This window comes from Erpetoichthys calabaricus, chromosome 2, assembly GCF_900747795.2.
Source record: "Erpetoichthys calabaricus chromosome 2, fErpCal1.3, whole genome shotgun sequence".
In the NCBI taxonomy this organism is placed as follows: Eukaryota; Metazoa; Chordata; class Cladistia; order Polypteriformes; family Polypteridae; genus Erpetoichthys; species Erpetoichthys calabaricus.
This window is the reverse complement of record NC_041395.2, coordinates 186,291,768-186,319,235: the sequence shown is the minus strand read 5'-3', so window position 1 is coordinate 186,319,235 and position 27,468 is coordinate 186,291,768. Positions and strand designations below refer to the sequence as shown.

Sequence of the window (27,468 nt, the reverse complement as noted above, 5' to 3'; positions counted from 1 at the left end):
TATAAGGACTTATGGTAGTCTCTAAATGTGTGCATTATTTTTTTTATGATCAATGATTTTGTCTCCGTTTGTGTTGGTAATTGCTGGGATTATATGGCGAGCTTCCTTATGGATTTATTGGCTTTCTCTCTGTGTTCATAGTAATGGTGTCTTGATTTAAAAATGAGTTGTTCTATTTCTTTAGTTGTCAAGAGGTTGAGTTCTGTATGCAGAGCCTGCCTTTTCCTATGAAGTGCTTCATTTGGATACCTGGCATGTTCTTGGTTTATTCTGGAAATTTCACTGATTACCTTCTTGGTTTCCAATTCTTTTTTGTGGGTAAGACATAGGATAATCTACCCTCTTAAGACAGCCTTCAGCGTTTCCCAGAGTATTCCTACAGAAACTTCTGAGGATGTATTTGTCTAAAAAAAAATTGATTTGCTTGGTTATAAATTCTGTACAGTTCTCGTCTGCTAATAAAAGTGGGTTAAGATGCCATCTGCAAGATAAGTATGTGGGGCATAGTGATTTTAGCTCCATGATCAGAGGAGCATGGTAGGAAATAACAATAGTATCATATTTACAAGATTTAACCGTAGGCATATGCTCCTGAGTTTGGGTTTAAAAATCTATAGGGGTCTGATAAGTTGAGATCTGTTACAAACTGTGTAAATGTTTTTTGGGGTGGCAGGAGACCTATCTAGATCTGGATTTAAAATACAATTAAAGTCCCCTGCCATTATAATTTTATGTATGTTCACATTGGGAATGGATGCAAATACTTTTTGGATGAAGTCCCTATCATCTGCATTGGGTGCATAGATATTTATCAAAATCACATTTACCTATGACAATCACATATCTCCCTTCAGGATCAGATACTACATCTGTTACTGCAAATGTTATTGTTCTATGTACAATAATGCCCACACCTCTTGTTTTCTTTGTAAAGCTGGAATGGAATATTTGGCCAGTCCAGTCTCTAAACTGATCCTTGCTTAATAAGTGGGTCTCCTGCAAAAATACTATTTTGGCGTTTAGACCTGTTAGGTGAGAAAATACTTTCTTTCTCTTTAATTTGTAATTCAGCCCACATTCCAGCTCACAAAGTTAACTGTTTGGTCATGAAGATCTTGATTCTGAGCTTTTGCTGTCATTTTGTAGTCTTAATTTAAAATAAGACATCTTTGACCTTAATTTCTAGTTTTCCCAGGAGTTTTTGCCATTAAGCCTAATGTTGCGTTGGCACTTATAAATTATATGGATTAAAAGAATAGATTAGAAATAGCTTGCTCTCTTTCTCTCACCCCCTAGTCCCCCCGCCCTAATGTTCTTTAACTCATCTATATTTATTTCCAAATTAATACCATGCATAATCCCTCCTTTTTCAAATTTATATACTGGATTATAACTTTCAATCTTCATTGTTCCTATATATTTAAGTTTTACCATGTTATTTTTTTCATCTTTACAATAAACTAAAATTCCTCCATTATTTAGATTTTTTGCTGCATTTACATCACCTATTTTTGCTTTTATCATATTTGCTAGTTTAATTTGATTTATCCTATTAAGTACTAGAGACTGACTTAATTTTAACTCTGTACCCATTTGAAGTATTAATTCATTAATCTGATTTATTTGAACCATTCTTTTCTTCTCTGTTCTTTTTACCAGTTCATCAAATTTTTTCCCATTTAGGACTTTTTTCATTCTCATCTTCACAATTCATTATAACCATATTTGTTTATAAAGTTTTGGAGGATTTTCATCCTCCTACCATTTCCTGGCTTCTTGAGGGGCTGCAGCTCGTGTGAAAAAATTAACTTTTGCGACCCTCGTTCCAGTCACTCCAGACTACTCAGTATATCAAAATAAAAGTATTTTTAGCATCTGCAGCCAGACTTTTTTTCTAATTTAAAGTTTCATACTTGAAGATTAGCAGTTTAGAAATTCTTATAGGTGCTATTGACTGGCTTCTCTTTCAGGGTGTCCTTAAATTTCTTTAAAGTATCAGAAACATTTTGCATTTTTTGAGAGATGCAATCTGTTTGAGAACAAAGCCTTTTGTTAATAAATTTAAATCCAATATGCATGGTCTCTGTGATACATTTTATTATGATTCATTCATTCATTTTTTTTCTCCACACCCATATATTTAAAGACAGTGCCAGTCCAGGGAGCACTGAGACACATGAACAGGCCAAAAAAAGAATTTGGCAGCTAGAACCAGACTGATGATTGGATTCCATATGTTTTCCCATTACAAATATGGACTGTAAAAGATTATCAATGATCATACTTAAATATCTACTGAAAAATAAATCATGTATGTTTATTTAATTTTTCTTGAGAATATATGAAAAGTACAGATTTGACTAAGAGGTTTACTTTTCATTAGTAACCATGCAGCAATGACATATTATTGTTGACAAATGTTCTTCTGTCAAAGCCTGCATTTTAGGGATAATTATAGAAGAAATTAATTTTGCAGACTTCCTATGCTCCAGTTGCACAATATACCTGTGAATTTTTTCTTTATAATAAATTGTATTATACATAGCATATGGGATGCTTTTGAAGGCACTTTTGGATGGTGTTTCTGATTATTCACTGCACCTTTATTTGTCAAACTTGGGTTTGCATGAGGTTAACTGTGCTGTCTCACAACTCCTGTCATTCGAGTTGCAGATCAGGCACTGTCCTTGTGGAATTTGCATGTTCTCTTTATACTCTGTCCTTCCTCAAGACAAAGATGTGTGTGTGTGTATGTGTGTTAAATTAATATTTAGCAGCTGAAAATTGGTTCCCCATGAGTGACCGTATGTGTGCATAAGTGTAACTTTTGATGGACTGGCACAAAATCCAGGGCTAGTTCCTTCCTTTTCTATAAAGCTTCTAGGATAGACACTGACACTCTTCAATTCTGAAATGGAAAGGTAAGTTAGAAAATGGATGAATTGCTGGATGAAGTTTAAATAAAAAGAAAAGGACTGGTACCTGCTGCTGAGCACACAGATCTTTGTAACCTACCGTGGGGTTACATTTGAACCAGAGGGGCACCAGTGTAAGGGGAGACATATCAGTAGGTTATTTGAGGACTATTTAAACTAGGGAATGAGGATAATAAACTTGGGTAGTTAGAACACACCAGGTTTATAACATCACATAAAGGGATAGACAGCTGTATAAACAGAAATGTACAAGATAACTTTAAAATGTCTAGCCCACAGTTAAAAAGGCATAGTAAAATGAGTAATTATTTAAAAATTCCTTGTCTCAATGCTATCAAGAATAAAACAAGTATGTTGGAGTGAAATGTAGCTGCACATAATTACGATGTTATAGCAATAATAAAAAATCTGTCTATGTACAATAACTGAGATGATGATGAGTATAAAATAGATGGATACAAATGGGCAAAAACTGAAAAGGTTGGGTAGCTTCCATTTATGGGAAACAGAATCTGAATATGTGCCCTCTTCAATTATGAACTGCATTTTAGAGAAGATATTTGAATTTAATTACCAATTTAGGAAAAGAGACCTGACATTGATGTTGGGTGTGTGTTAAAGACCCCTAAAGCAAACAACAATTTCAATGTGCATATTTTAGTAATAATAAAAAAGAAAGTCTGGCAGGAGGTAATATTGTAAAAGGGACTTTAATTACTCATAAATTAACATTTAATCATTTAATGTTTTTACAGAGTATGTGAATGCACAAACAGATAAAAGATGAAACAAAAAGAGATTCATTTTTTAATTTAGCAGTAAAAGAACAATCAAGGAGGATATGAGATGCAAATGTGAAGAAGTTGATAACCTCTCAGCAGTTACACAGACTACCAAGAAGTTATTGATTTGGAAATTGTAGAGGGAGAAGTGCTGCATAGAATAAATAGGCTGAAGCCAGGGAAATGTGACCAGCTAATGTTTTTCATAAAATGCACAATAAGGCTAGCAAGTTCATGCATTATACTGTATAAACCTCTAATGCACATTTAAAAACTGTACACTGAGAACGTTCTCAAGGATTGGAAGCTAGAAACCATTTTCTCCTTGTATGAAAAGGTGATTGATGTGATCTAAGTAACTATAGGTCACTAAGGTTAACATGCATCATGGGTAAGTAAAAGGAGGCAATTATTAAGGAAAACATCAAGAGTCACATGTCAAAAAGTCTAATAGGTGAATATAATATTATTAATCATGATATTCATAAAGCTTTTGATAAGGTTGCACATGAGAAGGAAGTGATGAAACTAAAAGAAGTAGGAATTTAAGGTGCAGTGTGTAGATGGGTCCAAAATGTCTTAACTGGGAATAAAGGATTATGGTAATAGGAACATTTTCAGAATAGGGTGATGTTAAATGTGGTGTTTCATGGGAAGTAGTGCTATGACCTCTGCTATTTTGGATTTTATAAATATTTATGATCTGGATAAAAATATAAATAACAATCTGGTTATGTTTGTAGATGATACTAAATTATGTGGAAAGACACATGAAGAAGAATAAACCATCCATCCATTTTCCAACCCGCTGAATCCGAACACAGGGTCACGGAGGTCTGCTGGAGCCAATCCCAGCCAACACAGGGCACAAGGCAGGAACCAATCCTGGGCAGGGTGCCAACCCAACGCAAGACACACACAAACACACCCACACACCAAGCACACACTAGGGCCAATTTAGAATCACCAATCCACCTAACCTGCATGTCTTTGGACTGTGGGAGGAAACCGGAGCGCCCGGAGGAAACCCACGCAGACACGGGGAGAACATGCAAACTCCACGCAGGGAGGACCCGGGAAGAGAACCCGGGTCCCCAGGTCTCCCAACTGCGAGGCTACCCACTGCGCCACCATGCCGCCCAAGAATAAACCAGATTACATTTAATCTATTGTAAGCAAATTATTGTAAATTATTACAAATAAGAAGAAAACATTTTACATTTGAAAATACAATGAGATGTTTGAAACTTAAAAGTACATGTACAGAGAAGGACCTAGAAATCATAGTGGACTCATTGCTATCTGCATCCAGAGAATGTACAAAAGCCTTTAGGAAGATTGCTAGCATGTTGAGTAATATAGCATGATGTGTAGAGTATATATGAAAGTTAATTATAATAATAATACAATATAATAGACTAATGAGGCCTCATCTAGAGTACTGTGTGCAGTTTTGGCTTTTTTTAATTATAAAACATATCAGTGCTAGAGAAAGTGTAGAGAAGAGCAACTATCCTAATTCCAGGACTCAGAGGTGTGAGGTATGTGGAAAGATTAAAGGAGTTGAACATATATAGGGAAAAACAAAGATTTTTTTTTTTTGTAAAAGTAAGATTTACTTACACATTACAAAATACAATTGACAATAATCCCATTATACCATACAACAAAATCAGTTTTGTTAAGGAACAGTCATTAACATGTGACATGATCAAAGTGTTTAAAATTATGAAGGAAATTACAGTAGTACAATGGATCCCAGCTGTTAGTTTAAAATAAGTTCTCAACAAGAATACGGGTATGTAGATGGAAACCTCTTTATGTTAAACTTATTTTCACACAAAGAACCATAGAAATATTGACTAAACTACAAAGTATTGTGGTAAAGAGTGGTATTTTAAGGCTCTTCAAAACTTGATATTGGGACAGTGGGATTGGAAAGCTTTTTTGGGATGAATGACCTTTTCTAGTTAAAATGGTTCTAATGTTCTGCTGAATAAGCTAACCAGTGGAACTCATTGTACCTAGTTAAATGTATTTTAATATCACGATTGAATATACAGGTACATTATGAGAGGTAGCGCAATTTTAAATGTGAAAGTTCATGTTATTATAAAAGTTATAAAATCATGGGGTAACTTAATTCCCTTAATTTTTTTCAGTAAATCTACTTTTTCATAAATTTTTATAGCTTATCTATATTACTGAATCTAGGAAGGAAACTGAAAATAACATAAGTATGAAGAATATAAGGATAGTTTCGTATAGGAGTGTATCATCATGAAAATAGTTACTTTTATGTTATAACCAAATACAGAAAGCATGCATAGTGGAACTGGGAGACAGATATAAAACATCATTAGAAATATTAGAACATGCCTTATTATACCGTGAATCTTAAATTTTTAAAACAAAATTGTGGCTCGAAGGTCACAAAACTGAAGGAAGAGTGACTTTAAAAGAGGATACACAAGGTTCATCACGTTTCTAAGCAGTTATTCATCCTAATCGGTAGGTGGCAGTAATGCAGATTCCCAGCCGTTTTAATTCTGCAGGCCAAATATACGACAAAGAAGGAGAAGAACCTTTGGCTGTACGGTTGGCTGCTTGTAGCGGTATAGTTTATTTAGAGAAGATACAAGACGTTACATGAGCACTGGGTGAAAATTACGTATGTGTAGTTTTATAATGTATTTTCTCCATTTAAAAGACGATATAGACAAGACCTGTTTAAGGTCTGTGTAGATATATTTTATTATAGTATCAATAAGTATCCCCTCTTATAGAATTTTGATTGTTCAGTGCAAAGTAACACTTAAGTGGATAACTGCAGTATGCACCTTTTAAATTATATTGATTTTAAAGTAAGGCATGATCACCTTTACTCTGATTGTGCGTATATGTTCTGTGTATTCGCATCATATTTGCTGTTGAAACGTTTTGTCTTTAATAAAAAAACATTGTTTAAAAATAATTATGAAATTACACATTTTTCAGTAACACTGAAAGTCCAATTTTGCGGTTTAGTTAGTTGTGAAAATGTAAAACGAAACCATACTTATAATCAGCATAGACTGATGCGCAGTAATTGATTGCAATATTTGTAACTGTTTTATGCGTATGGGCCTGCTCCACACGCACCTTTTAAAAGTAAATAAATAGTATTACTAAAACCCATCTATTCGTCTGTTTTCAGACCCAGTTTATTCACGACTGAAGAGCTTGGTGTTGTGGTCGTATAATTTAAGCTTGACAGTCTTTTAGAAATATTATTCAACTCATGTCCGTAATTACTACTGTTTGAAATTCTCTTTTTGCAGTGTTTAGTCTAGAAATGTGTTTCTCAGTCAGGCACCCTTTCTGGTGTCGCGATCCTCCAAAGGGGAAGGGCGAACGAAGTGCGGTCGTCGGTCGCCGCCACTCACTACCATTAACAATAGCAACTCCCAACCCAAAACTGGGTTGCAACACAGTGGTGGAGAAATACTAGTCTACAATTTAGATAGCGCATCATGTATTTTTATTTGCCTTTTTTCTATAACGAGGCGAGTTTTAGAATTCTAGGTACACACGCTGACATGACTTTACAGTAGCGGGCAGCACGTACCTCAAGAATCCCTTGTCCTGGAATTGAATTCTGCACCTTCTTGTAGTCTGTGTGGGACTTCCCTCAAAAACTCTCTCACACATCCTTAAATACGTGCTGTTTAGGTTGATTAGTACTAACAAAATAAGTGGGCCTTGTGAAGAACTTGTGCATTGCCCTGGTCTTTTGTCTTGGCGTAGGTCTAAAACTCTCAAAATTAGACCATTCAGATTTGAGAATGTTATTTTATGCTATGCCTTGACAAAATACTGTTACTAGATTTAAAGTTTATTATTACTTGTATTTTCACAGTCACTATTGTTTACAGATAACTGTTGTTGAATTCTGTGCAACTAATTCCACATTTACAGTAGTACAGTATACCCTTCTGTTGACTGGTGCACCATATAGGGTTGGCTTTCAAGTTGTCCTGCAATTCTGTAATAGGATAAGCAAAACTGGAAAAATGAATCTGTTCTAGCTTTATTATAAAATATTGTATGTTATTATGTTTTTGTTATTTTGGTGATTACTTGTAAAGAAATTTTTTTGAAAATAGCATTAGCCATCAAGCCTGTAAACTCTAAAATTGTCAATAGTAATAAAGTTCAACATTTAATCTGCTTATTGCATATTGCAAGAACATTTAATCTGCTTATTGCATATTGCAAGATGAAAATATTTCCCTTCCCCTTGTTTTTTTTTCTTCTTTAAAGCAGTTGTTTATTGTTACTTTTTTTTCTCTTAACAGCATTTTTGATGAATGTAACATGATTCTGCAGCATCTGTATTATCACTTCAAACCACATGTGGTAAATGATGGGTCAGCAGCTTTCTAGCCAGGCTCACACCAGCATCAATAAGTTACCAGAGAAGGTGGCACGGCATGCTGCCTTGGCACGAGAGAGTGGTTTTCTCACACACGAGGAGTTTTTGGCCAGACTGGCGGAGCTTAATGAAATGTAAGATTTGTTTTTCATGCCTTCAGTAATCTTGTATGAATAAGCAAATATTGATTGAAGCACAACAGATCTGTAAATTTGTTTTGTACAAACTTAGAAATGTTTTGCAAGTTACATAACTAAGCAAAGTTAATATTCTTGCTTGCGCCTGTTTTAACAAATTTAAATAAATGGTCTTTATCATATCTAAAAATTTGGTTTTAATTAACCTTTTTACAATTTTATTGATTATTAATTAGCATAGAGAACAATTTACAGTTTTTTTTGCCTTTTGGTGGTAAGGAAATACAGGCAATGCCATTTTTACCTGAACCAAATTGAGCACACCCAACAAAGCCTGACATGCTATGTCAATTTGCTTTAATGCTATTACGAACTAACACATTATCATGTGATGTGCGCCAGGTTTGGAAAGCATTGGCAGCGTAGTGATCAAAATATGCTGTGTCCCGTGGAGTCAACTGTTGCAAAAATAGTCAGATTATCATTGCCGGTGCCTGGAAGTGCAGTATTTGATGGAATGAAGGGGCGCCTCTGCACCCAGTGATCAAGTGGGTGTAATACTCTATGGCTGTGCTTCTCCTTGGAGGCTGAGACTAATTTATGTTTTATAAGCATGTGAATATTGCTCCTTTTTCATGGGCAGGCACCACATAGCTCAGAAGCTGCTGTTTCTGAGAAAAGGGAGAAGATGTAATTTTTGTCTAATTCACTTTATTTTAAATATCACATGTTTTTAACAGTTTGAAAGTGCTCACTCTAAGCTTTCTGTTATTACTGTACCTAGTTTATATGATTATATGGTGGAGTGAGGAAATACAGGAGAGTATACAGAGGAAGAGGATGGCAAAGAAGAAGTGGGATAGTCAGAGAGATGCAGAAAGTAGACAGGAGTACAAGGAGATAAGGCGCAAGGTGAAGAGAAAGGTGTCGGAGGCTAAAGAAAAGGCGTATGATGAGTTGTATGAGAGGTTGGACACTAAGGAGGGAGAAAAGGACCTGTACCGATTGGCTAGATAGAGGGACCAAGCTGGGAAAGATGTGCAGCAGGTTAGGGTAATAAAGGATAAAGATGGAAACGTACTCACAAGCAAGCAGAGTGTGTTGAGCAGATGGAAAGAGTACTTTGAGAGGCTGATGAATAAAGAGAACGAGAGAGAGAAGAGGTTGGATGATGTGTAGATAGTGAATCAGGAAGTGTAACGGATTAGCAAAGAGGAAGTAAGGACAGCTATGAAGAGGATGAAAAATGGAAAAGCCGTTGGTCCAGATGACATACCTATGGAAGCATGGAGGTGTTTAGGAGAGATGGCAATGGAGTTTTTAACCAGATTGTATAATGGAATCTTGGAAAGTGAGAGGATGCCTGAGGAGTGGAGAAGTGGTGTACTGGTGCCAATATTTAAGAATAAGGGGGATGTGCAGGAGTGCAGTAACTACAGGGGAATAAAATTGATGAGCCACAGCATGAAGTTATGGGAAAGAGTAGCGGAAGCTAGGTTAAGAAGTGAGGTGATGATTAGTGAGCAGCAGTATGGTTTCATGCCAAGAAAGAGCACCACAGATGCAATGTTTGCTCTGAGGATGTTGATGGAGAAGTTTAGAGAAGGCCAGAAGGAGTTGCATTGCATCTTTTAGGACCTAGAGAAAGCATATGACAGGGTGCCTCGAGAGGAGCTGTGGTATTGTATGAGGAAGTCGGGAGTGGCAGAGAAGTATGTAAGAGTTGTACAGGATATGTACAAGGGAAGTGTGACAGTGGTGAGATCTGCGGTAGGAGTGACGAATGCATTCAAGTTGGTGGTGGGATTACATCAGGGATCGGCTCTGAGCCCTTTCTTATTTGCAGTGGTGATGGACATGTTTACAGACGAGATTAGACAGGAGTCCCCATGGACTATGATGTTTGCTGATGACATTGTGATCTGTAGCAATAGTAGGGAGCAGGTTGAGGAGACCCTGGAGAGGTGGAGATATGCTCTAGAGAGGAGAGGAATGAAGGTCAGTAGTAACAAGGCAGAATACATGTGTGTAAATGAGAGGGAGGTCAGTGGAATGGTGAGGATGCAGGGAATAGAGTTGGCAAAGGTGGATGAGTTTAAATACTTGGGTTCAACAGTACAGAGTAATGGGGATTGTGGAAAAGAGGTGAAAAAGAGAGTGCAGGCAGAGTGGAATGGGTGGAGAAGAGTGTCAGGAGTAATTTGTGACAGACGGGTATCAGCAAGAGTGAAAGGGAAGGTCTACAGGATGATAGTGAGACCAGCTATGTTATATGGGTTGGAGACGGTGGCACTGACCAGAAAACAGGAGACAGAGCTGGAGGTGGCAGAGTTAAAGATGCTAAGATTTGCACTGGGTGTGACGAGGATGGATAGGATTACAAATGAGTACATAGAGGGTCAGCTCAAGTTGGACAGTTGGGAGGCAAAGTCAGAGAGGCGAGATTGCGTTGGTTTGGACATGCGCAGAGGAGAGATGCTGGGTATATTGGGTGAAGGATGCTAAGGATAGAGCTGCCAGGAAAAGAGGAAGGCCTAACAGAAGGTTTATGGATGTGGTGAGAGAGGACATGCAGGTGATGGGTGTTACAGAGCAAGATGCAGAGGACAGAAAGATATGGAAGAAGATGATCCGCTGTGGCAACCCCTAACGGGAGCAGCTGAAAGAAGAAGAAGATATGATAAAGTAACATTGACTTATTAATGGAAATAGAAGGGAACATACCAGTAAACTTTCTTAATGCCTCAGTCTCCAGAGGGCTAACTGATAAGAAAGATGGAATATTTCACATTTTAGTTACTTGATTAAAGTGCTACTTATCACTTTTTTGTTTATGAAATATTTGTAACAGTGAGCTATATTGAAAAATAATAGCGATGATAGAATGCAAGTTCATATGTTATTAGACTACATAAAATACATGCTTTTTAAACAGTACTTTACAATGTCATGTAGTTAAAAACATAGCTTAAATAGGTTTGTTGTAGCCTAAAAGTTTCTAGTTCCAGTGATGTCAAAGTGGCATTCATTGATACTTTTAGGTTTGTGGAGAGTGTAAGACTAACTGTTGTTCATTTTGTTAAATGTAACATTTTTGAAAGTATGCCCAACAGAGTGATACCCAATAGTTACCAAAAGAAAGATAACTATTGGTACAAAATGACCAATAATGGTATTAAATAACTATATTAATATTTCCCTATGAAAGGAGAAAAACAACTGAAATAAGTTCTCCATCTACCTATTAATATTATTTAAAACCCACTAATTCATTAAAATTATACAGTGAATCCCTCGCTATATCGCGCTTCGCCTTTCGCAGCTTCACTCTATCGCGGATTTTATATGTAAGCATATTTAAATATATATCGCGGATTTCTGAGGAAAATGGGTCTTTTAATTTCTGGTACATGCTTCCTCAGTTGGTTTGCCCAGTTGATTTCATACAAGGGACGCTATTGGCAGATGGCTGAGAAGCTACCCAACTTACTTTTCTCTTTCTCTCTTTTGCGCTTTCTCTGAAACTGACGTAGGGGGTGTGAGCAGGGGGGCTGTTCGCACACCTAGACGATATGGACGCTCGTCTAAAAATGCTGAAAGATTATCTTCACGTTGCTACCTTCTGTGCAGCTGCTTAGTGAAGCGACATGCTGCACGGTGCTTCGCATACTTAAAAGCTCAAAGGGCACGTATTGATTTTTGCATGTTTGTTTTTCTCTGTCTCCCTGCTCCTGACGGAGGGGGTGTGAGCTGCCGCCTTCAACAGCTTTGTGCCGGCGGTGCTTCGCATACTTAAAAGCCCTATTGATTTGTTTGCTTTCTATGTCTTTATGACAGTCTCTGCTCTTGACGCACACTCCTTTGAAGAGGAAGATATGTTTGCATTCTTTGAATTGTGAGACAGAACTGTCATCTCTGTCTTGTCATGGAGCACAGTTTAAACTTTTGAAAAAGAGACAAATGTTTGTTTGCAGTGTTTGAATAATGTTCCTGTCTCTCTACAACCTCCTGTGTTTCTGCGCAAATCTGTGACCCAAGCATGACAATATAAAAATAACCATATAAACATATGGTTTCTACTTCGCGGATTTTCTTATTTCGCGGGTGGCTCTGGAACGTAACCCCCGCGATGGAGGAGGGATTACTGTATAAATAAGTAAGTACTTGGAAAGGAGCATCTTTATTGTATAACATTAATACCAAAAGCAACATTTCTGTTAAAGGTTTAATTCTAGTCTGAAGATACACAAAGGCAAATGCAGCTCTTCTGTTACAAATAAACTATAACCCCAGCACTGTCTTTTGTACGTCATACCGCGAAGTAACTCTTTAAGCACAGAGCAAACTATATTCCTGCCATGCCCTTGCTATTTGCGACACAGTCAGCCTTTTCTGACATCATTGAAACTGTATATCACCATGCAGTCCCAGTGGCTATGATCTTATGCTTGCATATCTTCTGCCATTCCCTTTTTAAACCCATGCTATTTTTATATCAATTAGGGGAGTAGAACATTTCTTATGTAATTAATTAGTTCAAACACTTTTTAGCTGCAGACTGATGATGTCGGTTCTTTAAAATAATATTCAGATAATACTGGTTCGGTGAGTTCATTGATTACATAATTGCTTTCCTCTTCCAAGTCATTTTCATAGAAACAACTGTTTTGTACTTTCATGGTTAACTTACCTAAAACAGGAGAAGGGTGCTGCTATATAAGCTGCTTATGGCATATGCCCTCTCTGACATTTGTCTCATGTGCATTTGGGATCCAAGTGACTGGAGGATGAGTAAAAAAGGGGAAAATATACACCATATACAGTAAACTGAAATGATAAACTGATTCATAGAGTTGCTTTTGAAATTCCAAAACTGTACTTCTAGAATAGTTAGAGATAGATCAAAGAAAATTTAAGCTGTTGATAAATTTCTTTGAAGAATAACTGCCAAATTTCATCAAAATTGTTCTACGGGGGGGACAGATTTCTATGACGAATAATTGTGCCGAATTTCAAAAAAATCGTTCAATGCTTCATGTGGATTGACAGACAGACAGACATAGCTATTCCAGTAGGTGCTTTTCGGCTTATATGTGAAAACACCTAAGGTGAGAGATTGAGGTTTTTGCCTCAAAGACCCATATATTTATCTTGTCTGGATATTTGTTTAGAATGCTGATGTACTATGTGTAAGTTTAAATATAAGCAGTTAAGTTGTTTTGGGGAAAGCTACTTAGGTAAAGTGTTGAGTGCAGATTTATGTTCAGGCACAGCAGTAATAGCAAGGGTAAGGATTGCATGGAAGAAATTCTGGGAGCTGTCCTTTACTCAATTCTAAAGGAGACTCTTCCATTGAAGGGTGAAATCTGAGTAAGCTGTGTGAGGAATAACTTGATGTAATAGAACATCAGAAAGATTTAGACAAGAACAGGCCATTCAACCAAACAAAGCTTGCCAGTCGTATCCAGTTAATTGCTCCAAAATAACATCAAGTTGAGTTTTGAAGGTCCATAAAGTCCTACGACTTAGGTCTACCACACTTCTTGGTAGCGAATTACATGTGTCTGTAGGTCTGTGTTGTTAATTCCTTTCATAAATTTGAACACATCTGTCATGCCACATCTTTATCTTTTTGCTTAAACTGAAAAGGTTCAGCTCTTTTAATCTTTCCTTATATGTCACACCCTGCAGTTACAGTGCATCCGGAAAGTATTCACAGCGCATCATTTTTTCCACATTTTATGTTACAGCCTTATTCCAAAATGGATTAAATTAATATTTTTCCTCAGAATTCTACACACAACACCCCATAATGACAACGTGAAAAAAGTTTACTTGAGGTTTTTGCAAATTTATTAAAAATAAAAAAACTGAGAAATCACATGTACATAAGTATTCACAGCCTTTGCTCAATACTTTGTGGATGCACCTTTGGCAGCAGTTACAGCCTCAAGTCTTTTTGAATATGATGCCACAAGCTTGGCACACCTATCCTTGGCCAGTTTAGCCCATTCCTCTTTGCAGCACCTCTCAAGCTCCATCAGGTTGGATGGGAAGCGTCGGTGCACAGCCATTTTAAGATCTCTCCAGAGATGTTCAATCAGATTCAAGTCTGGGCTCTGGCTGGGCCACTCAAGGATATTCACAGAGTTGTCCTGAAGCCACTCCTTTGATATCTTGGCTGTGTGCTTAGGGTCGTTGTCCTGCTGAAAGATGAACCGTCGCCCCAGTCTGAGCGCTGTGGAGCAGGTTTTCATCCAGGAAGTCTCTGTACATTGCTGCAGTCATCTTTCCCTTTATCCTGACTAGTCTCCCAGTTCCTGCCGCTGAAAAACATCCCCACAGTATGATGCTGCCACCACCATGCTTCACTGTAGGGATGGTATTGGCCTGGTGATGAGCGGTGCCTGGTTTCCTCCAAACGTGACGCCTGGCATTCACACCAAAGAGTTCAATCTTTGTTTCATCAGACCAGAGAATTTTCTTTCTCATGGTGTGAGAGTCCTTCAGGTGCCTTTTGGCAAACTCCAGGCGGGCTGCCATGTGCCTTTTACTAAGGAGTGGCTTCCTTCTGGCCACTCTATCATACAGGCCTGATTGGTGGATTGCTGCAGAGATTGTTGTCCTTCTGGAAGGTTCTCCTCTCTCCACAGAGGACCTCTGGAGCTCTGACAGAGTGACCATCGGGTTCTTGGTCACCTCCCTGACTAAGGCCCTTCTCCCCCGATCGCTCAGTTTAGATGGCCGGCCAGCTCTAGGAAGAGTCCTGGTGGTTTTGAACTTCTTCCACTTACGGATGATGGAGGCCACTGTGCTCATTGGGACCTTCAAAGCAACAGAAATTTTTCTTTAACCTTCCCCAGATTTGTGCCTCGAGACAATCCTGTCTCGGAGGTCTACAGACAATTCCTTTGACTTCATGCTTGGTTTGTTCTCTGACATGAACTGTCAACTGTGGGACCTTTATATAGACAGGTGTGTGCTTTTCCAAATCATGTCCAGTCAACTGAATTTACCACAGGTGGACTCCAATTAAGCTGCAAAAACATCTCAAGGATGATCAGGGGAAGCAGGATGCACCTGAGCTCAATTTTGAGCTTCATGGCAAAGGCTGTGAATATTTATGTACATGTGCTTTCTCGATTTTTTTATTTTGAATAAATTTGCAAAAATCTCAAGTAAACATTTTCACTTTGTCATTATAGGGTGTTGTGTGTAGAATTCTGAGGAAAAAATTGAATTTAATCCATTTTGGAATAAGGCTGTAACATAACAAAATGTGGAAAAAGTGATGTGCTGTGAATACTTTCCGGATGCACTGTATATCTAATATTCCTATCCAAATCATTTATACACACACGTTTATATACGGAGCAGCACTAGCACTGACACCTGTAGGACATCACCCACTTCACCCAATTCCTTACACCATCACCCTCTGCTTCCTGTGTTTGATGCAGTTTTGTACCCATATACTCACTAAACCCTGATCTACCACTTCTTTTAGTTTGATGCTCAGCCTCTTATGTGGGACCATATCAAATGCTTTCTGAAAGTCAAGATAAGCATTATCTTGTGCCCCACTTTGTGTCCTTTGTAGCTTCTTCATAGAATTCCAACATGTTAGTAAAACATGCCCTCCCTTGTCTGAACCTGTGCTGACTGTTCAGTAATAGCATTTGAACAATCAGCATCATCTGCTATTTCACTGTCTGTGTATTTTAAATCCCCTTTACTATTTCTGGTACATTTTATCTCCTCCTTGACTGTTGATTTTCTACCAAACCACTTTAAGAATCTCTTTGGGTCATCTTTCACCTTATCTGCAATATTCCTTTCTAACTTCATTTTATCTTCCTTTATATCCTTCTTAATGATTGCCCTCATGTTGTCATACACCATACTATTCTGCTGGGCCCTTGAGCAAGACCCTTAACCTGTAATTGCTCCAGGGGCGCTGTACAATGGCTGACCCTGTGCTCTGACCCCAAGGGGTATGCGAAAACTAACAAATTCCTAATGCAAGAAATTGTATAAGGCAAAAAAAAAAGTTACATTTTTTAACCTGTTCCACTGCTCTTCAATTGCCTTCACACCTAAAAGCTTATCCCATTTTATCCCTTTTGGACCTTGCTGCATCTGTTCAGAATTTGCCCTCACCAAAATAAAGTGAGGCATAGTCCATTAAAGCAGAACTTGCAACAAAGCTATATTATTGGAGGTGAGAATGATAACATGGATGTTTGGCACATCACAGATTGAGAGGTCGATGAATTCTGAATTCTTTGCAGAAAATGACAAAAGTGTTTAGGAATGTGAAACAGTGGGAGAAAAGGCACACTAAGATGAAAGTGGGAGGGATAAAACCAAGAGGGAAGCTGAAGATGTAGTTGGAGTTTTTGTCAGATTATATAAAAGATTGGGTCTCATCCCAAAGGATGCCCTGGCAGTAAAAAGTGAAGGATAAAGATTTTGATCATTGCTGCTAAGACAGTTATGATTATGAATCATTAATGATGGATTTCAGACAGACCTTTCCTCAGCACCAGTGTTCCCATCCATACAGGATATGTGTTCCAAGGGAGCAGTGGGTGCATAAATAGTTGTATCTATCCTTCTCTTGTAAATATGTCACAAGATCTTTTCTTGTATGCATAACAATATTGAAGTTTACGATTAGGGTATGCTTCTTTTCATTAGATCACTGATAGACTTTGTTTGGTTTTAAAATAATATCAATATTCAGCATCACTCATTTTATTATTTTTAACAAGAGTCACTATGGTGTCAACATCTTTTTCCAAATCAGCTGTGTGCCAAAAACACTGCAGCCATAACTAAGGGTCGGAACTGTGTTAATTATTGGTTGGTACACTGTTTAACCTCCTTAGCATTGCATTTTATTCCAAAAAAAGATGTAAAAAGCATTGCTTTTTTTGGGATGTATGATTACATTTTTATTAAATCTCAAAAGTATAATAGACAAATAAAAATAGTAGTGATTAATAATTAATGTGAATTTCCCCTTGGGATTAATAAAGTATCTAATAAAAATAATATGAAATGAACAATTATAACAAAAACAAATAACTAATAAGAATACTACTGATGAAGCCAAAACAGTATATAATCTCAAAATGTGTCCATTGTGTGGTAAATCTTAAAGCACGGTGAAAGACACAATCAAGTGTAACAGTCAGGACAATAATAGCATGTTTAGTTTTGGATTTTCTATCCAGATTTATCAGTTTTTGAACAGCACACTGCACAGGTACGAGTTGGATTTGTTTTTTTTCTATTTTGTACCCTTTTGCCAAGCTATTAGTGCACCTTGCTGTAATTTAGCTATGCAAAAAACTTGGGACTGTTCCATATGCGTCAGTCATTTTGTATCAAGATGTCAAATAGCTCTGGCGAAGTATAAAAATTGTCCATGGTTACACAGTAACCTTGATCCAGCCGAGCATCTATCAAAGTCGTCACCAATGTTTTTTTTCTATTTTGTACCCTTTTGCCAAGCTATTAGTGCACCTTGCTGTAATTTAGCTATGCAAAAAACTTGGGACTGTTCCATATGCGTCAGTCATTTTGTATCAAGATGTCAAATAGCTCTGGCGAAGTATAAAAATTGTCCATGGTTACACAGTAACCTTGATCCAGCCGAGCATCTATCAAAGTCGTCACCAATGTTGCAGCCATACTGATTGTATTTCGGATCAAACATTGTCCCTTTCCCTGTGTACAGAACCAAATTCCAAATGTATCCTGTTTTAGATGCACAAAGCTCATATTACAGTAATCCCTCCTCCATCGCGGGGGTTGCGTTCCAGAGCCACCCGCGAAATAGGAAAATCCGCGAAGTAGAAACCATATGTTTATATGGTTATTTTTATATTGTCATGCTTGGGTCACAGATTTGCGCAGAAACACAGGAGGTTGTAGAGAGACAGGAACGTTATTCAAACACTGCAAACAAACATTTGTCTCTTTTTCAAAAGTTTAAACTGTGCTCCATGACAAGACAGAGATGACAGTTCAGTCTCACAATTAAAAGAATGCAAACATATCTTCCTTTTCAAAGGAGTGCAAAGCAAGCAGTCAAAAAAAAATCAATAGGGTTTTTTGGCTTTTAAGTATGCGAAGCACCGCCGGTACAAAGCTGTTGAAGGCGGCAGCTCACACCCCCTCTGTCAGGAGCAGGAAGAGAGAGACAGAGAAAAAAAATCAATACGTGCCCTTTGAGCTTTTAAGTATGCGAAGCTCCGTGCAGCATGTCCTTCAGGAAGCAGCTGCACACAGCCCCCCTGCTCACACCCCCCTACGTCAGCGCAAGAGAGAGAGAGAGAGAGAGAGAAAGTAAGCTGGATAGGTTCTCAGCCATCTGCCAATAGCGTCCCTTGTATGAAATCAACTGGGCAAACCAACTGAGGAAGCATGTACCAGAAATTAAAAGACCTATTGTCCGCAGAAACCCGCGAAGCAGCGAAAAATCCGCGATATATATTTAAATATGCTTACATATAAAATCCGCGATGGAGTGAAGCCGCGAAAGGCGAAGCGCGATATAGCGAGGGATCACTGTACTTTATGCCAAATCATGCTCTTTTTGACGCGATGTACTGTATCCACGACAGTCTGCCATTATAAGCCATGAGACTTTTTTCGATGCTAACATTGTGGTCTGGAATGTAAACACTCTGAATTTTTACTACAATCATCTGGTATATAGTATCTCCCAAATTTTCTTAATTTTGAGTGTTGGATGAGTATTCTCATCAAAGTCTTCATTGTTGGTACAGTCCAGATACTGAATTTCATAATTAGTGAAAACCTACATTCAGACATAATTTCTCCAAAGAATGGCAGCACTGGCAGTACTTTTACAGCCCAAGTGATTCTCAGTTCTAACACCTACATAAGATACATCTGTACAGTTGCCCGAGTGACACTTGGGACTAACACTTTTAGCATGGTTGTCACAGCCCAAGTAACGCTCGAGTCTAATGCTAAGGAGGCTACAAAAAAAAAAGTTACATGTATGGTTAAAAAAAAACACTGGCAGCTATGGTTTCCAGAATTTTACTGTAAAAAATATGGATACAATATTTTTAGGTGTATGGCACACTGTAAAAGTTAAATTAAATTTACTGCTAAAAAATGGCAGCTGTATTTGCCAGGATTTTAATGTAAAAAAAAAAATAAGGTGACATTTTCATGTTCGTGATACACCTTTATATTAGTGCTGGGCGGTATACCGGTTCATACTGAAAACCGTTTATTTTTTTTATGATATGGATTTTTCTTATACCGCAACACCGGTTTAAATTGCCTAAACGACGTTCGGAACGTGGCATAGCGGGAAACTGTTCAAGTGGGGACCTTTTTCACTGCTACACCACTAAACACAGATTTGTTGCACTAGGGCTCTTTTTCATTGCTACACCACCAAATAGTGGGCGGTAGCATAGGTATGCCGCGCGATGAAAATGGACAGAGAGCCGAAAAAAAGGAGTCACGTCTGTTGCCTGGAGATGCTTTAGTTTTAAAAGGTCAGATGTGTAAATACTGTTTTTATACTACTGGATAATACTGCAAGCCAAGTTGTACTTGTTTTATTTTTCAATACAGTGTAATGTACCTGGGTACTGTGTAATATTGTGACGACATGTTGACTTTATTCTCGTACTTTGTCATTAAAGTAGTACATCGTAAACTAAACTTCATCGTAAAATGAATATTTGATTTACTAGATTTTCTCAAACCCCGTCATAAGTTATATAGCACAGTAAATGCTTTGTGTTGTGTTCCCCGAGCTTCTTAAACTGACTTCCTCTGCACTAAGAGGAGGCAACAGCAGCGATCGCCGCACAGAATCCATTCCCATGATATTCATGCTCTCTGAACATTTAGAATGCCAAGATAAATACTTGATATAAATAAATACTTGATATAAATTCTGAATTTTCAGAGAGCAGGAATATCATACAGTGAATGGATTCTGTATGGTGATCGCTGTCTATTAGTGCGGAGGAAGTCAGTTTAAGGAGCATAGTGATTAACAACTGGGTCGGGGAACACAACACAAAGCATTTAATGTGCTACATTAACTTATGACGGGGTTTGAGAAAATGTAGTAAATTAAACATTGATTTTAGGATGACGTTTAGTTTACGACATTCTACTTTAATTATAAAGTAAACTATGAGAATAGAGTGGAAATGTCGACTTTAATCTCGACATAAACGGCGAGAATAAAGTGGAAATGTCGACTTTATTCTCGACGTATAGTTTTTTTTTTCTTCCCTGTGTCCGTATTTTTTTTTTCTTCACCGTGGCCCTAATACGATTCCGTAGGGCTATACCACAAATACAATTATAAATGCAAGTTGCAGTTGTATTATTTATGTATATAGCTTAGCTTGAAGCATGGTCCATATTAATGCAGTTTGCCTAAATGATAGTTAAGTTGGTAAAGATGTCATCACCAAGATTGCACTTGTTTTATTTTATTTTAATTTGGTGAATACTGTGTAATGCACCTGGGCTTTTGAAGCCTTGAAGTAATAGTGCAGCTATCAGTAATAATACAATTATTTATTTTATTGTTATTATTTATTAGTTTAAATATTATGCAGTTTAATGATGGTAAAGTTGTTTAAAAAGTCACTTTAACGTGTCAGTGGACAGAGATTGTTAACATTAACAGAAAGTGTAGTTGTTTTACAAAAAATATTTATTTATTCCTTTTCTAAGACATGTTCAGTGCAATACAACTTTTGACAAGCAGTTCTGGATATTTTCCTAAGTCTAAATACCTCTTTGGATGGTTGAAAATATGTTGTCAAAATTATAATTTAAGTTTTTGCAAAATTTGTTAAATAAAAAGGTTCTATATTTTGACTGCATCTGTCATGCAATGTGATTTCCTTCTCTTCATTAGTGCCACCCCCTTGAAAAGTATCACTTTATGGGGCAATGCAAACCTGTATTAATACTTGTGTGCACATTAAAATATTTTTTTGTACAATGCTCTTGACAGTGGAATAGGTTATTCTTAGCCAGTAATTGCAGTGGAAAATGTGTTTAACATCCACTCATGCATGGGAAAAAAAATACCGTCAAATACCGTGAAACCGGGATAATTTAGAAAAATACCGTGATATAGAATTTTGGTCATACCGCCCACCCCTACTTTATATAAATAATTGCTTTTTCTTTACAGTATATTGGAATAGAAGCAAACCTTTAACCATAAGCTGAAATCCATGCCATGCAATAAATATGCCAATCATTAAACCATCAGAAATGCTTTCAGAAGCACAGAGCAGGATACAGTTTGCATCAATAAAATAGCAACAATTAATAACAAACACTTTGTGCCATTTGATTTCATACTTTGAAAAAATTCAATGTTTAATGTAGGTATGGCATACTGTCGGGTGAAATAAAGTTGGCTTTTGCGGTGTATGGCGTCCTACAGGTTTTCCAGTTTATTGGAAAAAAAAACACCATAAATTAGCTGCCACAACCTCAAAAAACCTTCAGCATTTGGGGAAAAATAAGTCTGCTAACCCTGTTTTAAGCCCCCCACGAAAACAATATACTTAAAGGGGATGTTTCCTTATGGAAATACCCTAACTGTATGCAAATTTAAAAATCTGTGCCAAGAAAAGAATCCAGAAAATGTTTAAGTTCTGAAACATTGCATCATACTCTATATGGCAACCACACAAACTTATTTTTTGAAATGGCTACATGAAACAAATACATGTGATCATTTTGAGTTAAATTAATGTAAGGTAGCTGTTTAAAGCTAAAGAATATATATTCTTGGTAACCATGTGACAGTATGTTACAGCAAACCACACATGGTCAACAAACATCAACTTTTCTTTAAACAGCTAATTTAGTGAAAAAAATGGAATATATATATATATATATATATATAATATAAATAATATATATATAAATAAATAATATATTATATATATATATATATATATATATATATATATATATATATATATATTGTTTTTTGGTGCTGTAATTACCATTTTTTCAAAGAAAATGAATACATTTTTTACAGGTTACATTTATGACATAAACTACATCCGGCCCTGCAAGCGGTCCTCCAACTTGTGGGGAAACCATGGGGGTTGGTGGCAGGATTGGCACTCCAGCCACCGTAAAACTTCACACAGCTCTGAAACCACAGATAGGACTCCTTTCTGCAAGCTAGGGGAGTAGCTCTGTTGCAGCCACCCGTAAGAAGGCTGCTTGCATTATGAAGGGGAAGGGGGCAAGCCCTTGGGAGCCCCATCCCCAGAAGAGTCAAAACTGTCAGACCTGTTTGGGGATCAGAACTGGTGTGGTGCTGAGACATTGCCAGCTGAATGGCAACGCTCTGGTCCCAATTTGAGGCAGCCCGTTCGGGTATGTGTGTGGAAAGTCTTGTCTCTCCGGCATGATGATCATCTTCCCCTGCTGGTTGAGGAGCCTTGTGAACTCCGTATTTCAGTGGTGGCACTCTCTGAGGTGTGCAGACCTGGGACTGGGCAGTTTTCTGTAGGTGGGTACACCTTTTATTGGTCTGGTCGCTCTGATGGCTGTAGCTGTGGCGGGCCGGCTCCTTCCGATGGTGTCTGATGTCACTCCTTTCAAAAAGTATATAATGAAACTCCGATTACAGCACACTCTGGGTGCCTTATCTGTTGCCTCAGTGTATACTCCGACTGTGGTGAGTGATGTCTTGGTGAGGGAGACATTTCATTTGCAACTTTGCTCAGTGGCCCGCAAAGTGACACTCCTCTGGTCATGGATGACTTCAATGCAACCACTGGCACTGACAGGGCTAGCTATGAGGATTGTGTCAGTCCCCATGAGTCTGGTGACTGTATTGAAAGTGTCTCCATGTTCTTTGACTTTGCAAATGGTCAGGGGCTGTGGATCGCTGGATCCTGGTTCCAGCGCCCTGAGCCGCATCGTTGGACTTGGTACTCCAATACTGGTGGTGCGGTGAAGGAGATCAATCATTGCAGAGTCAATGGAGGCTCTAATCGGGGCTCTCAAGAGACTGAATGAGGAGCCTGAGTGTCTGGGTTTGTGAATGTCCTGGATAAAACCAAGATCCAGGCCTTTAATAACCTCTTAAGCACAGCCATCAACAGTATGTCTATCTGCAGAGAGAGTGTCGACCTTGCTGAGAGGTTTACTTACCTCGGCAGTGACATATGTCTGATGACTCTTCCTATGAAGGAAGTAGACAGATTGGGAGAGCATGGGGGATCATGAGGTCGCCGGAAAGAGGTGTGAGACGGTCCCAATATATATGCAAAAGGATGAAGGTCCATGTCTTTAAGAGTCCTGGTGCTTTCCTGTCTTGCTATATGGTTGCGAGACATGGACGCTATCCAGTGACCTGAGATGAAGTCTGGACTCCTTCAGTACTGTGTCTCTTCAGAGAATCCATGGGTATCACTGGTTTGACTTTGTCGAATGAGCGGTTGCTAATGGAGTCCTAAATGAGGCACATTACCTGCATTGTGAGGGAGCATCAGTCACGGCACTATGGCCATATGGCGCGATTCCCCAAGGGTGATCCGGCTCGCAGGATCCTTATTGTTGAGGACCACAGTGGCTGGACCAGGCCAAGGGGACGCCTACATAACACCTGGCTACAGTAGATACTGTAGATGGTCATTTCCAGAGTGTGGAACCGGACCACGTGTCTGCCGGGGCGGTGCCAAGCAGGATCCCAAGCTGTTTTGTCGTGTAGTGGGTGCGGCAACGCACTGTGCCAGGGCATGCACCCTTACCTGACCTCTGTATGTTTCATTTCAGTATTTCTGTGTTACTGAAACAGTCGGTCAGTCAGTCATTCTCCAACCCGCTATATTTTAACACAGGGTCACGGGGGTCTGCTGGAGCCAATCTCAGACCAGCACAGGGTGCAAGGCAGGAACAAACCCCGGGCAGGGTGCCAGCCCACCACAGGGCACACACTAGGGACAATTTAGGATCACCAATGCACCTAACCTGTATGTCTTTGAACTGTGGGAGGAAACCGGAGCACCCGGAGGAAACCCACGCAGACATGGTGAGAACATGAAAACTCCACGCAGGGAGGACCCGGGAAGCTACTGAAACAGTGCTTTACTGTTTTACATTTTACAGTTTTTTACTTTCTCTGTTTAACAGTTTTACACTGAAATTAAAATCCACTTTTTACAGTGTAGCGTCACCCTATTATACTGTGTTTTGAAGCTTTTTAATACTTACTGAGCCTTGTAAGTCCTGACTGGTCCATCTGGGTAGTATTAATGATGGGATGGATTGTTTAGGGCAGGCATGCGCAACCTTTCCGCTATTGACGGCCGCACTACAGACTTTTTACTTTAATAACGGCCGCACTACAGACTTTTTACTTTAATAACGGCCGCCAGTAAGTCCAAGTAAACTTAATAATGTTTTATGATTTATGTAAAAATTTACAGATTACACATTAAAACAGAGTATGATATATCTGACAATATTCAATTTACTGGTCTACATATGTAAAAAAATGTCTACGAAACGTCATATAGGACAAAAAACCTTTACAGCAATTGTTTCAGGAAGTTTGGAAAACATCGCCATTAATGGCTTCCTTGCTCTTGCATGTTTGCAGACAGACTTGCAAAGTCAGGGGACTCGCTGGAGACCATTAGGAGATGGCAGTGCTACATCGAATGCTACTTCCATTTGTTTATCCACGCTGCACCATCTCACCCCATTTCTCCCAGGAAATGCGGAGTAAGCTCGAGAGTCCCTAGGCCTCGATGAATATATAAAGGGCAACATTTTGGTCAACATACCGACCCGGCTAAGGAAGGTTCTGCGGTGTTTGAGATTCTACACTTGCAGGAGTCTAGAGACCCCAGAGTCCAAATCGGCTTTCGGCGTCACCATACCGACCCGGCCGACAAAGATTCCGCGGCGTTGAGACCCCTTACTCGCTGGAGTCCAGAGACCCTACACCTGCACGGCCGCCATTACGTACACTTTAATATACACGTCCACGGCCGCCAAAGTCCTTGCCCACGGCCGCATGCGGCCGTATGGCCGCAGGTTGCGCACAGCTGGTTTAGGGTAAGCCTTATACCTCTAGTAGCATTTTTGTGTTAACAATTTAATGACTACTGATTGATTATGTTATACCAACACATGTTTCTCAGATTTATTGTTTGAATTTTGCCCAAAAAAAGTAAGTCAGATTTTATCTTTGTGATGATCTGGTTAGTGCCTACCAGTACAGACCTGCTTGAAACTTCCAACTAGTTTTTTTTTTTCCATGTTACCAGAATTTTTGTATTTGATGATACCAGTGAAATTTTGCAATACTCAATACCTTTTGATACCACAGCAAATACAGAAATTACATTGAATAGCTTTTTATTAAATGCTTCTATTACTGAAGTTAACAATATTGTTCCTCTTCTGTAACACAATATAAAATACAAACGGCAACAGCAGGTTTAAAATACTGCTTTAAAGTCTAGTATATCCTTTAAGTAGTTACCCAACTATAAATACTGAAATACAATCCAAGACCTGAATTTTAATGTGTAGCAGAAATATGAATCCCCAACAGTGTAACAACAAATGGGGGTTTATAATTATTGGGTGATTATAGGATAGAATCTATAAAGAATATATATCGTGAACTACCTGATTTGTCTTGGCATGTACACATTCTAAATTTATTCTCTGACATTTTCTGTCTAGTAACTGAAAAATACTTTTTAAAACCCATACTAAATATAAAAAATTAAACATTATTATATATGCTGTTAAATTAGTGAATTCCAAGATAATTTAGGATATTTGCCCTAACTTTAGAGCTTACTTTGTGAAATCAAACTTTTTAAGTTTATGTTAATTATTTTTTGCAGGACTCCTGTAAAACGGCCTTTGTTGTGCTGTTAACATGGTTTCTTACTTGAGTGATCAAACAAATCCAGAATTATGAAATTACTTGGGTTGTTGTTACATGTAATTAATAAGATTATAACTGTGGGACAGAGTTATATTCTTGAATGTACCATTACAATATATAGAATGTGTGCTTTTTCTTATGGGTTTTATTAATGAATAGTAGTTTCCCTTCAGAAGGCAAATGAGTGATATAAATTCAGTGTTTGTTGACTTGCATTTAGCAATAAAGTATGCTGTTTTTCTTGTCCTACTAACTGCGTGTTTTGGCAGTTACAGACTCTGTTAACATAGTTACATGTATCAATAGGGAGATGTACCTTGCCCCATACAGCACTGAAACAGTAAATACATTTTATTTTGGAGTTATGCAATGAAGCAACTTATGTCATTGTCGTTGAAGACAAGCCAAATGCCTCTCCGTTTGAATCTTGTCTTACTGTTTTCTTGTTGTTAGCGATGCCAGTCCACCCACAGCTCTGTATTCATAACAGTGGATGCGTATGAGGTTCCTTCCGTGACTGTGAATTGTATACACCAGTTAGAAAGTTGATGGATGCTTAGACTAATGGTCATTTGTAGAAGTGCTCATTACAATCTGAGAATGATTTCAAAGCCTCTGTTCATTTATCAAGACTATATAGGATACTATTTAAAAGTGCTCTCTTTTCCTTTTACAAATGCATAATAATACAAGTTAAACAATGACGCACCATTTGATTAGTAATGCTATTTCACTTCTCAAAGCATTTACAAAACTGTTTCTGTAGTACTAGGGTGTTGTACCTTGTTAGCCATTATAAATGTAGTGAAAGTGAAGCAAAATGACACCTTTTATTGGCTAACTAAAAAGATTACAAATTGCAACTCAGGCCCCTTCTTCAGGCTGAAGAAGGGGCCCGAGTTGCCTTGAAAGTTTGCACATTATAATCTTTTTAGTTAGCCAATAAAAGGTGTCATTTTGCTTGACTTTTCACTACACAACTGTTTCTGAAATTATTATTCAATAATAGGATACAAGAGGCAATAATTTGAGCATGTGTGTGAATTTTGCTTTTTTATTTCCTTAATAACAAGTACAATTACAGTAATGCACTCATGCCCTGAAGTTCTCCTGCACAAATAAAGTATTTCCAGCTATGATTTCTGCTGTTTTTCTTTTTGAGATGTGTTAATGTGGTGTTGTAGCAATTTTTATATGTAGTTTTTAATTAAAGTTTTTTCATATT

At 38.0% G+C, this 27,468-nt stretch overlaps 1 protein-coding gene across 1 annotated transcript in view; it reads left to right on the top strand.

The window, feature by feature from the left end:
- Positions 1-6,263: 6,263 nt before the first annotated feature.
- Positions 6,264-27,468, top strand: part of rnf141 (ring finger protein 141) — a 69,899-nt gene continuing 48,694 nt past the window's right edge. Inside the window, exons 1-2 of the mRNA XM_051922064.1 lie at positions 6,264-6,389; positions 8,056-8,266. Coding sequence (XP_051778024.1) covers positions 8,121-8,266 — 146 coding nt within the window. The 5' untranslated portion in view covers positions 6,264-6,389; positions 8,056-8,120. The remainder of the gene's footprint in view (positions 6,390-8,055; positions 8,267-27,468) is intronic.